At 41.5% G+C, this 12,352-nt stretch overlaps 1 protein-coding gene across 5 annotated transcripts in view; it reads left to right on the top strand.

The window, feature by feature from the left end:
- ASH1L (ASH1 like histone lysine methyltransferase) overlaps positions 1–12,352 on the top strand; it is a 115,562-nt gene that overhangs the window by 82,601 nt on the left and 20,609 nt on the right. For all 5 annotated transcript variants that reach the window (XM_033092167.1, XM_033092163.1, XM_033092166.1 and 2 more), the window contains 4 exons: positions 4,135–4,229; positions 10,123–10,196; positions 11,721–11,766; positions 11,863–11,971. In XM_033092167.1, coding sequence (XP_032948058.1) covers positions 4,135–4,229; positions 10,123–10,196; positions 11,721–11,766; positions 11,863–11,971 — 324 coding nt within the window. The remainder of the gene's footprint in view (positions 1–4,134; positions 4,230–10,122; positions 10,197–11,720; positions 11,767–11,862; positions 11,972–12,352) is intronic.

Genomic DNA, 12,352 nt, shown 5'->3' with positions numbered 1-12,352 from the left:
CAGTCCTTTTTGTAGTGAAGTCTCCACCTCGAAGGTGGATATTTTACTGCATAAATCTGTTCAGTGATTTTTCTGATTCAGAATCATAAATTGGATGTTTATTGAACCAGTTTTATGTGCATATATAATATACAATATTGATTAATACACAAAGATCTCTTTTGTGGTTTGCTTCCTGCTACGAGAGCAGCATGCTTCTAAGCCTTCAGAATCAGCTTTGGCTTGGAAACATTGATAACATTTTAGCTTACTTTTATGTGTCAAAAATATTTTATTGCCCTTAACAACTCAGCTACGGAGATAAGGAACCAGAATCCTTCCGCCTTACCTCTGTCAGGTTTCACATGGAGGACCTGGGAAAGAATCCTCTTTCTCTAAACTCCCACATTTGCCTGTGTTCCTAACCTGCCAAGAAGTGCCGTTACTTATTCCCTTAAATTACGGGGTTTTCTAAGCCATGGTGCAGATGGCAGTCCAGTTTCCTGAGGATTTTATAGGTATCATTATGCTTATGAGATGTACTACTTGGATTCTTCATGGTCACCAGTTTAGTGTATCCAACTACGTATCTTATTGATCCTACCTAATAACTCCGTGGTCCTAAACCACATAGGAACTGTGAGCTATCAGAAAACACCTGTGTCGCTCTCTGCCCTGGCTCGTGGCACCAAGTCCCTAAAACCCTGGCGATTTCCTAAGTGACGAGAACACAAGGAGCGTCCTTGTTCTGACATTTGTCTTTGGCCCTGACCCTGACACAGGGCTCCTAAAACCTTTGGAAATTCCTAAGTGATCAGAGCGCTGGGAGCATCTTGATCCTATTGAGGGGACGCCGGGTGGGCGCCTGGCGGGGGGCTGTCCCCAGAAGGACCAAGCCCTGAGGAGAAGCTGGGAATTTTCAGCCCCACGCCCTGTCCTCCAAAGGGGAGAGGGCCTGGAAATCGGAGTTACTCGTCAGCCATGCCTGTGTGGGAAGCTCTGTAAAAATCCCCACAGTGCAGGGTTCAGGGCGCTTCCGGGTTGGGGCATATGTGGGGTGCATGGAGTGTGGGCCCAGAGGGCACCAGTACTCCGCCCTCTCCCTCATGCCTGGTCCTCCGCAGAGATGCGTCTGGATGTTCACCTGGGTCCTTGAGCACATCCTCTAATAAGCTGGGAAACAGGAAGTGAACTGTTACCTTGAGTTCTGTGAGCCGCTCCAGCAAATTAATCAGACCCAGGATGGGGTCGTGGAAGCTCAGCTGGCAGCCTAGACTTGTGACCGGCGTCTGGGGGCCGAGGGCGGGGGGGGGGGGGGGGGGGGCAGGGGAGGATCTTTGTGAATATGGCAGTCTGTGGGGCTGGGCCCTTAACCTGTGACGTCTGGTGCTCGCTCTCCAGTGTACAGTCAGCATTGACACCCCGCTGGTGTTGCAGAAGGGCTTGGGGTGGGCAGTACCTCCACACATTTGATGACTGGGAGTTGCCACAGTAAAGTGCTACCTGTAAAAGTAAAGGGGACACACAGGAAAGAAACTCAGTGGGGAGCACTGCGGTGTCCCCACACAGGCAGGGAAGAGCTGGTGGTCTTTCTAAAAGGGGACAGGAAAGGTACTTTACATTATACAGATACTGTATTCTGAAGCATTTTTTAAGCAGGCCAGTGCGGGAGACATTCAGCGCTTGTGCTTTTGTCTCCTTTTTATGACTGCTCCGCTGACCATGCCTTTTGCGGAGGGGTGAAAAGAGATTTGAAGTAACAATGTTTAGAAACATTTTTTAAGTTTATCTTTTTTTGTTTTTTACAGAAATTGTATTAAGTTTTCGGGTAGGCTTTTAATCGATATTAAGAATCTTCACAGGATAGTTTTTCTAAACTTAAGACATTTGGAACAGTATACCAGTTAACGGATATTTCGTTCTAATTTATACAAGTATAGCCTATGAACTTAACAATTATAGAAATGTGAGGTGAAAGAAATGGTCTTTATCATGCACTCATTAAAAGTAGAATATTTACCACAATTAAATCAGTTTGTTCAGTCCTAGATAGTTAATTCTTGTTTTGCTGGTCTTGAGTTATAGTAAGTGACTTTCACAAAGTCATTTGTTTCCTTGCTTAAAACTTCTTGGAAATTCTGTCCCTTTTTATAATCCAACAAGCATCTGTTTGAGGTAATGCTGTCAGCTAATAAAGGGAAATCTGTCCCCATAAATCTATTCCCAGTAGTATCATTAGTCAGAAATAACTGATACAGTCATTTCCTGAGGCCGCTTTGATGTTTCTTCTGACAGTATCGGTTTTTGCTTCTAGCTGTGGCTTTTAGGCAATTGTACGAAACAAATCAGAAACCACCTTTAGATGATAAGAGTGAATGGCTTTGGTTAACCTATTATAATTACCAATAATATCATAATGAATGGAATGGAGTCCTTTATAAATCACTCATAAAGATTTAACCAAAAGTTACTCAGAGAATGAAAACATAGAAAGTGAAGGCACTGACAATTCTCCAGACTTTCCTGATACATCCAATAAAACGTATGTTATGATTGTCACCAATTGACAAGGGTAATCAAACCTAGAAAAACAAATGTTCTTGATAAAGAGGAAAAAGTTTTGACAGTTACTGTTCCGGTGCAGTATAAGAACGTTAGTACGCTTTTGTTCAACCATCAAAGTACGCAATAGCTCAAATGTACGCACATGAATAAAATATGGCTTAACGTAATTAACCTAGGGAACTTGGACTTCGTTTTGATTTGCCGGACAGGAAGCTCTTGGAATAGTGATGTGTGTGGTATGAGGTGGGGGACAGGCCCTTCTTGTGACTCGCTCAGCATCTGTCTGGGCAACTCCAGGGATAGTTTGAGGATAGACGACATCTTAATATATTGTTTTATTATTTTAAGTTTGGGGCCTAGAGTAAAGGTGACACGATTTGAAAATAAGGTGACAAGTGCTTAAAGCCAAGAAATATTTAAGATAAACTCAATAGCAATTAATGATTGTTAGGAATCCTAGCTTTTTACATTTCTTTCTGAAGTGCTTATATACTCTTTCTCCAGTTTGGTGGTGGATTTGCCTGTCTGGATTAGATACCCCTGTATTGCATCCAAATGATAAATCAGTAAAACTGCTAATGACCATGGAGTGAGAAAGCTGGCCACAAATCCTGAATGGGTCACCTCTATAAATAGAGCATTATGAAAAGGCACGTTGCCTTCTTTTGATAAGAAAAGCAAAAGGGTGTTTTTATTTACACTCATAGAACAAGGAGTCTCATGTTATTTATACACATAGACATAGAACGAGGCGTCTCTTCTCTGCAGCTTAAGCCATAGGCCAGAAGTGAGCACTTGTCACAGAACCGGGCGTCCAGCTTTCTGTCTGCAGCGGCCGCTCTTCAGTCCTACAGGCTGGAAGGTTTTCCTCCTGAGTGATGTCGATGAACAGTGGCTCACAGTCAAATGAAAACCACAGAAAACGCTGGCCGTGTTCAGTCTCCAAGACGAACTGACAAAGACAGCCAGATGCTCTCTCTTAACCTGCCAGCCCGCAGCACTCACACAGAGCAGAGTCCTAAACAAATGAGAGGCCCACGTTGTTACCAGCGACAGGGAAGTAAGTGGCCATGCTTCGCCTAGCACCGCAGCTGGACCTGGCCAAGAACGAGGGAGACAGTTGCTCACGTGATCCGCAGACCTCTGATGGTGTCACGTACCGTAGATATGAGGGTTGCAGAATCAAGGATGGAATCATTTTTGTTAGGCAGCCAGTCAGTAATTGATGGGATGTATTCAGGGTTCATTTATTTGGGGGACTAGAACTATGCAGGTGACCCTGGAATTTCTTGTGGTTTTGTATGTTTGCTCATCTCAGGCTGCCAAATGTTTATTTCCCTGTCTGTTGTGTGCTTGCTTATACCCTAATGGCAGCAGGGTAAATGTCGGTTTGGCTTCGTTCCTGTTTTAGCTGAATGTATAATTCCTAAAAGGCTATTCCAGAAATGTAGGTTTTAAAAATATTTGGAAGTACTTGACATCTCTCCCCCCAGAAATGTGCATTTAAGACTTAAGCCACTGTTAAATCCTCTTGATAGAGTGAGGAAATTGCATTGACTCTGACTGTTTTCCATTCTTTTCTGATCATAGCCCAAAGAGCCGATTGATCCAATTAAAGAAGGAGAAGCTGGAGTACGCCCCAGGAGAGCATGAGTACGGGTTATTCCCCGCCCCCATTCATGTTGGTGAGTACCAGTCAGTCCACAGGACATTGCTGAGAAGAAATGCTGTTTCTCGAGTGTGGGCAAAGGGTCTTCTGTGTCTCTGGTGGGGTCGAGCTCTTCCTTTACCATTTAGTTTGTATACTCTCTCTGAAGAATCCTGCAAACTGTTCGCTGCCTAGGAGTCAAAATGACGTAAATCTTCCTCACTGGAGTTTCAGTAAGCAACATCCATCTGTAGCATTTGGTTCCCTAAGCACATGCTATAGGAAAAGCCAACTATTTGGCAGCTCGGTTTCAAATGTTTCCTGTGTTTAAAAGGGGTGAGATGACTTATGGATATGTAATAATCAAAGGAAGAAGGCCCACTGCTTTTCCTGATCATTATATAGCTGCTTGAAAATTGAGCGAGATTTCTCCTTCTGTTTATTTTTGGAGAAAATGTCAAGGCTTTGTTTAGCATTTGGGTAATAGTACCTTCTAGGATCTTACTATGAACCGTGTCAGACAAGCAAAAGGTACCTGGAAGTCATCCTAGATTCCTCCCGTTCTTTCAGCGCCTTATCCAGTCCATCTCCAAGTTCTGTTATTTCCATGCTTGAACTGTCTCCTACGCTCTCCAAATTCTGTTGCCACCGCCCAGCTCCGTGCCACTCTACCTTTGCTCGGGCTTCTGCAGTAGCCTTCCGACAGGTCTGTGGACTTCCACGCTTGCCCCTGCGTTCCGCTCTCCACGCAGTGACAAGAGATGATTTTCTCACTTGAACTGGATGATACTTAACACCTTCCGGTGGCTCCGCCTTAGAGTCAGATACAAACCCCGTAGCCTGCCTTTGAAGGGGCCTGGTCCCTGACTGCCCCAGCAGCCCCCACCTCCGTTCCCGTCTTCTCCTTGTTGACTGTATGAGGTCATGTTGGTCTTCTTTCAAAAGAACATACCAGCCATTTCCCTCCAGACGATCATTATGCTTATTATTCCCATTGCCTGAAAAGCTCTTCTTCAAACTCTGACCATGATTGGTTTCTTCTCATCCTTTAAGGATGAGCCTAATGTCAGTATCAACTTAAATATCATTTTCTTTCAAATCTCTTTCCTGGTTTTCCCACCAAAGAAGGTCCCTTCCTTTATTCTGTATTAAGGACGCTGTCTTTCTTTCTAGACTCTATAATGACTATATGTTTACTCACTTGTTATCTGTCTCCCCCATTATATTACATGTTCCAGGAGTACAGGACCACATGTCTTATTCTCCTTTGATTTCCCAGTGTCTGGTACAGAATAGAACTTTAACAGTTATTTGTTGTATAAATGAAAGAAGAGGAGGAGAAGTGAAGCTAAGTTGCTGAGTGTGGATGACAGCGTTTTCTCAGGAACACCTTTCCTGTGCAGAAGATGTGGATCCCACGTGCAGAGTGTTGCTCTTCACCTGTGCCCCCTCGACCGTCCTGACCATGGGGCTCGTCTCTGTGTCCCCATTATCTAATCCCCGGCTTCTCCGCAGAGGGCCCAGCACCAGGGGGATTTAGAGCAGCAGGCTCGGACAGGTTCTGCGCTAAAGATCCGTTGGCTGTAATTCTTCTGTGTTGGGTGGCTGGAGAAGGGTTTAGCTACAAGCCAGAGTTACAAGGCTTAATTCTCAGCTCAGTAACTCAGCTAGTGCGCACTTAATGAAGGTAAGAATTAAGTGCCATTTTCTCTGGGCTTACTGCCAGAGTTCTCTTGAAAAAGCCTTTTGTTTTTCCTAGTGAGGTCATAGCAGTGGAAACAGATTCTCAACAGATTTACCTATTTCCTAGAACCTACTAATACTAAGTAGGCTTTGAAAATAAGAAGTAATTTACAAGTCCCCTTTAAAGGAAAACATGACCACCTTTCAGAGAGAAAAGTAAAGGATTTCGTTGCTCCTTCCGTAGTGTTGGGTGGCAGGACTTATGATCTCAAGGCTTGAGCACACAGTTTGAAAAATTCACCAAAAAATTAGATTTGATCTTATTTTCACCTGGGATTTAAATGATTTCCCCCCCCATTTTTCAAACGAAGATTAGCGAAAGAATGATTTTTTTCCCCAAATAAGGAGCTCCTGAATAGGTTACCCTGAAGTATCAGCTCCAGCAGGATTTGATAAAGAAAATCTCTAGGTGGGGCTCACTTCTTAGCCGTGCGTTAGCTGGCTCTGGTTTCAGAAATGTTTCGGGAGAGGAACCATGTTTTTGTTCCAACTCTCAATATACGGATTGGAGAGGAGGAATACAAATAATAGTAGGAAAAGCATCGTTAACCACCGGGGAGACTCGTTGCTAGGAACAGGCAAGATGGCAGGCGGCTGTGGCAGAAAATTGTTCTTTGAGATTAGTGGAAGTAGATGTAGAAATTTCTTTCCTAGAAAGAAAAAGAAAAGGTATTCTTTTAAAAAATTCAAAACTTACGATCTCCTTCATTCTTTTACACCCTCTTCTCTACAGTAAACATGTAAGATATTACTGGTAAGGAAGAGAGTTAACTCTTCACATTCAGGGGTTTTTCCTTTTAAAAAGCTCAGCTGACTACATTGGAAGATCTAATTGGCTTTGTTCAGCGTTTCATGAATCGGGCAGCATCCCGTCCAGCGGATAGAACGGAGCTCCAGGTTGCTGTACAAAATGGGAGACTTTTAAAGACAGAAAGGGGTGGGACAGGAAGTCATCATACACAAAAGAAAGGATTATTTCAAGCACCGTCACCTTTCTTTGGGGGAGGGGAAGAGTCTATCAGGCAGATTACCCCACTAGTGCTAACTAGGAAATTACTTTGGTAGGGAAGGTTGAAACTGTAATTAAGTCTTACGTTTGGTGACGTGGGCTTAACACAACTGACTCCATTTGGGGCCTGTTGTCTCTTTTTTAACAGTCCTATCTTATGACCAATTTTGACTTTCTTAAAAATTATTTTTATATTGTTTTTAAGAAACAGTACATATTGATAAAAAAATTCTAATATAAACGAGTGTGAGTTAAAAGATAAAGTCTCCCTTCCTAGAGATATAATGGTTTAGCATATGCCCTTTCAAACTTTTTCCTGTATAGTTGTCTTTTTCCAACACTTCATTATCAACCTTTTCCCCCCCTTCTTCCGCTTTCCCCCTCACCTCCAGTTCAAGCTGTTGTTTCTCAGTCTAGTTGTGTAGGACACAGCTCTCTGGCCCATGCTGGTGTTATGAGCCTTGCGCTCCCCAGGCTGAGGCAGTCGGTCACCAGTTGGCCGCTCACAGCAGCTCATGGCAGCTCTCGCCGGCTTCCGGCCACTCACGCTGGCTGCTGGCCGCTCCTGGTGGCACATGGTAACCCACAGCAGCCCACGGCAGCAAACGCCAACCTCCGGCTGCTCACGGCAGCCCAGCTCCAGGGAGAGCTGTTGTTCACAATCTTAGCTGTAGAGGGCGCAGCTCACTGGCCCGTGTGGGAATCGAACCCACAGCCTTCAGCGTTAGGAGAAATTTTAGTGAACATTTCACCTAGATTTTGTCATTAACATTTGACTTTATTTAATTTACCATATATTTATCCATCTGTTAATCCATCTCATTTTTGAATGCACTTAACAGTAAACTGCAGGCATTGATATACTTCCCCCGAAATATTTCAGCATATACACAGAACCAAGATCTCAGTATTTGTTTATACGTTTTTCTTTAGAGGTGAATTCACCGTCAATAAAATGCACAAATCTTAAATGTACATTTGCTGAGGTTTTTAGATTTTCCATGCACCTGTGCAACCCAAACCCTCCCAAGGCCGTTCTCATCACCCCAGAAAGTTCCCTCATGCCCTTCCCCAGTCAGACCCCATCATATATAGCTAGTTAACTTTGTTTTAAGTTTTAAAAAAATGAGCCTGTGCTATAATGTTGTTCTGCAACTTGGAGAATATGTTTCATATGAGTAAATATACACCTCATTTTGCTTTAATAGCTGCACATCTCGTATTCAAATGTACCAAAGCTTACTTCCCATTGGTAAACCTTTAAGTTGTTTCCAGTTCTCATTATAGGCCTTGTAGTTATACGTTCAGCTTTGGTTCCCTATCAGCAGCTGGACTCTAAACTTCTACCAGGTGTAACCCCGGGATCTTATTATATTACCTTACCTCCATATTTATTTCTTCCTAGATATACCTGTAATCCATGCTGCGGTGTCATCAGACTTGTCAATAAATAAACTCATTATACAGTACATGTTAAAATAACATTTTTATAAAAAATAACTTTCCCAAAACTTTTTTAATGAGAAAAGTAACTATTTTACATTTCTGCAAATGTTTTTAATGCCTGTCTTCATATAAGACAGCTAGATTTTCTAATCTGTTTTTGCATTCCATCTGTTGGAATGTTAGTTTGGTTTAAGTTCGTGAAGATATCTGACCTCACAGATAAAAAGTTGTAAAAGAGAAGAATATTTTCATAATTTTAGGTAATTGTAGATATTCTTTGACAGCAAAAATATAAATGTAATATTTCCTTAAAGGCGCGTTGCAGTGTAGAGTTTGAAATCAATGAACTTTTTGTATTCTGTTACATTAATAGCCATTTGTCTTTCTTGGACTTTAAATGGATTTTTACCCATCTCTGATTTTTATCATTTCATGCATTGGTCATCAAAAAATACTGCTTTGTTGAATTCTGTTACTCTTCTATTCCCTATATATATCCAAAACAGTTCACGTTTGTTTGTGTTGCCACTTATTTTATGAGAAAGTTTTAAGTATTGGAAAACAGAGTCTCACGATAGTGGACATCAGGTTTTCCAAACTCCCAGTGTTCACTTCGGACTTGCATGTTATCATTGGAAACAGGTATTTTCAGTTGTTTCTAGGAGTAACAGGCTCACTGACCTCTGCTCAGTTCCTAAGTCAGAATGACTGGAGTTCGCCAGTTCTTTCAAGGAAAAATGGTGGCCATTAGCAAAGCAGCTAAATCAGCCCTCTGGTCCGGTGTTTGCACAGTGCATTTCATGGGACAGTGTCACGCCTCCGAATGCAGCTTTATGCACACTGCCACCGTGTCCGGTGGACAGTTACACGGTTTGACTCGGGTCAGGATTTAACCTAATTTTTGTTACTTCATCAAGAGCATCCTAACTGGAGCCGGCACAGTTCGTTTCTGCTGGTTTTGTTTTGCTCATACAGTTTGGTGCCACTTGCCTCGATTTACGCAGGTGCCTGCAGTTTCACCCGCCATTGCTTTACACCTTGAGGACGAGTGTCAGCGTAATGACAATGGGTGTAACATCTCAGTAGTCGTATTAAAGTAGTTTCACCTCTGGCATCACTTTTAGACAAAACAATCAGGACCAGTATCCAAATAATTCGGGAAAGTGTAAGTCCTACAAGAAGTGTGTTGACCATGACAGCGCATCAAGGACAGTAAGGAAACTGAGGAGACCTCTCTAAGGAGCCTTTGAAATTGACATATCTTACATATTAAAAAGTAGTGGTGTTTTAATAGAAAAACTAACAAATCGTAAATTTCCATGTAAACACTAGATTAAGTTCAGGGACTGCCATTTTAGCAAACTCTTCTGCTTCCCCTCTTTCTAGTCACCCGTAGATTATATACAGTAATGGAAGAGAGTGGAGCGCAGGTGCGCCAGTTAGTGATCTTACTAATCAGACAGTTCTTAGGATTTCATTTGCTTCATAATGTCCTGCGTACTGTTGGTAGTAAATTTGCTATGTTGTCTTATACAGGCTACTATTAAAATATATCTTTAACGTATACTACATGGTAGAAAATAGTAGCTAAAATAAAAATTGGTGATGGAAAAAATCCATAAAATTAAAATTAAATCTTTATTTTTCTGGTCAGTGCATATTAGCTCTTATGGCTATTAGGCCCGTCTATAAATAGACATTGACATTTATAGTATTTTTTTGTTTGTTTCAGGAAAGTATCTAAGGCAAAAGAGAATTGACTTCCAGCTTCCCTATGACATCCTTTGGCAATGGAAACATAATCAGGTACAATGAGCCTGTCTTACCAGGTTTCATTCTTAAGTGGTAACGGGGGGGGTGGGGTACAAGTCTTTTTCTCTGCCTCCTTGTTATGCTTTCATTTTAGGAAGTATAGAGAAGTGTCCCTGTGAAGGTTAGAGACTTTTAAAAAATGAATTTGCATCCATATTTAATGTGACCTATTTGCCTTTATTCATACTTCAAAATAGCAGTAAGTGCCTACTTCCCTAGGCAACCTTCTGTTATTATTCTGGACTTTTATTTTGGTAGCAAAGATTCTGTTCTGTAAGAATCCTGTTTGCTGCAAGTCTCCAGAGAATTTAAATGTACTGCCAGCAGCACTAAGAAATTTCAGGCTTTATTTTTGTTGGCTCCTTCCCATCAGTTTGGAATTTATTTTTCACATACAAAAAGAATTCTTCTACCAAAGGAAAGAGGGAAAATGTTTAACACTCTTCTACTTTTAAAAGATCTTGAAATATATTGGGAACTAAAAATAGGAAGGTGCTGTTTTTCTCTTGCTTCCCTAATGGAAAAGTTTCCCCCAGCAATTTTTGTATTAAGCTATAGCCCCAAGACCCCATACATTTCTACCACTGGGAAATAAAAATAGTCATGCAAATGAGGTGAATAAGCTCCTGAGTTTTGCCAGAATTCCATCAAAGTTTAATTTTGGAACGCTAGAAGCAATGGACATTTTCTTCTGCACTCTCTTCTTTGGTGGCCTTTCTTGAATTCTGAAAGGATCATATCTTACGTATTTGTCTCAGAGAGTCCATAAGAATGAGGGAGACAGTGCTTTGACTATACCCAGCGAAAAATGACAGCGGGGTTATTTTTATAGATCAAGGCACTCTAGCTTAGACCAAGTGGCTACTTTTTTATACTATCTTCTATGGTAAAACACTGGCCAACTGACTGCCTCTCTTCTAATACATTCTTTTTTTTTTCCTCCTAATGTGTTCTTGATTACAGTGTGAGAGTTTCATTTTCCTGCCTGCCCTAGCTTCTTTATTCACTAAATTAATTGCCTTAATTAAAATGTAAAATGTGTTTTCCTGCAATACCCACCCTGAAAAAGCAAGGGTACTCATCTTTTTAATTTCATATACCTACTTAGATCATCTGAAAAGCCCTAGGCCAGGTTTCCCTTTTTTTCAGAGGGAAATAGAATCTTAATTTATCCAAATGAATAGCTTTGATCTGCAGTGTGATTTTCATTAAAGTCTATCCAGCAACGTGCTAAAGCAACATATAATTCAAAATGCATTTTCTTTAAGCCATTTTATATTTATATATCTTCTGTGAGTCTAGTTCTCTCTTACCCTGATCTACTAAGTCACCTTTTATTTCAGGGAAAAAAGTGATCGCACCAAGAGTTTCTCTCAAATGTGTCCAACCCAGAAAATCTTGTAAATATTTCCATATGGGCAGAGCACATGGATAATTTCCTGTATTTTTAGTGATTAATGCTGCTGTCTGGCATTTGAAGTTAATGCTATATCAAGATTTTTCTTTTTTTTCTTCCAGCTATACAAAAAGCCAGATGTCCCCCTATATAAAAAAATCCGTTCAAGTGAGTAACTTGGGAGCTATTTCTTCTGTCTCCGTACCATCAGTGTTCTTCTTATCCTTTATTTTCACAAATTATTCTTTGCTGTCTTCTCTCAAGATGTCTATGTTGATGTCAAACCGCTTTCTGGTTACGAGGCTACCACCTGTAACTGTAAGAAGCCAGATGATGACACCGGGAAAGGCTGTGTGGACGACTGTCTCAATCGGTACTGTGCTAAACTGACTCCTCTAAAAATGTAGGCTTTGCAATATGTAAGACACTTCATTTGGAGGGCTATGTAAAACACTTCATTTGGAGGGAAACATTAAATAGCCTCTTAGACTTTTCCTCAAGAAGTTGCACAAACATAGTTGTTGGGCTGTTGTAGTTTGCTCGGGCTGCTATAACAAAATACCATAGACTGAGTGGTTTAAACAACAGAAATTTATTTCTCACAGTTCAGGAGGCTGTGAAGTCCAAGGTCAAGATGCCAGTAGATTTGGTGTCTGGCGCAGACCCACTTCCTGGCTTACAGACAGCTGCCTTCTCCCCGTGTGCTCACGTGGTCTTTCCTCAGTGCACACTCGTGGGAAGAGAGTGAGAGAGA

This window comes from Rhinolophus ferrumequinum, chromosome 22 (assembly GCF_004115265.2).
Source record: "Rhinolophus ferrumequinum isolate MPI-CBG mRhiFer1 chromosome 22, mRhiFer1_v1.p, whole genome shotgun sequence".
Classification (NCBI taxonomy): domain Eukaryota; kingdom Metazoa; phylum Chordata; class Mammalia; order Chiroptera; family Rhinolophidae; genus Rhinolophus; species Rhinolophus ferrumequinum.
Note: the sequence above shows the minus strand (reverse complement) of the source record. Positions and strands in the feature narration are given on the sequence as shown.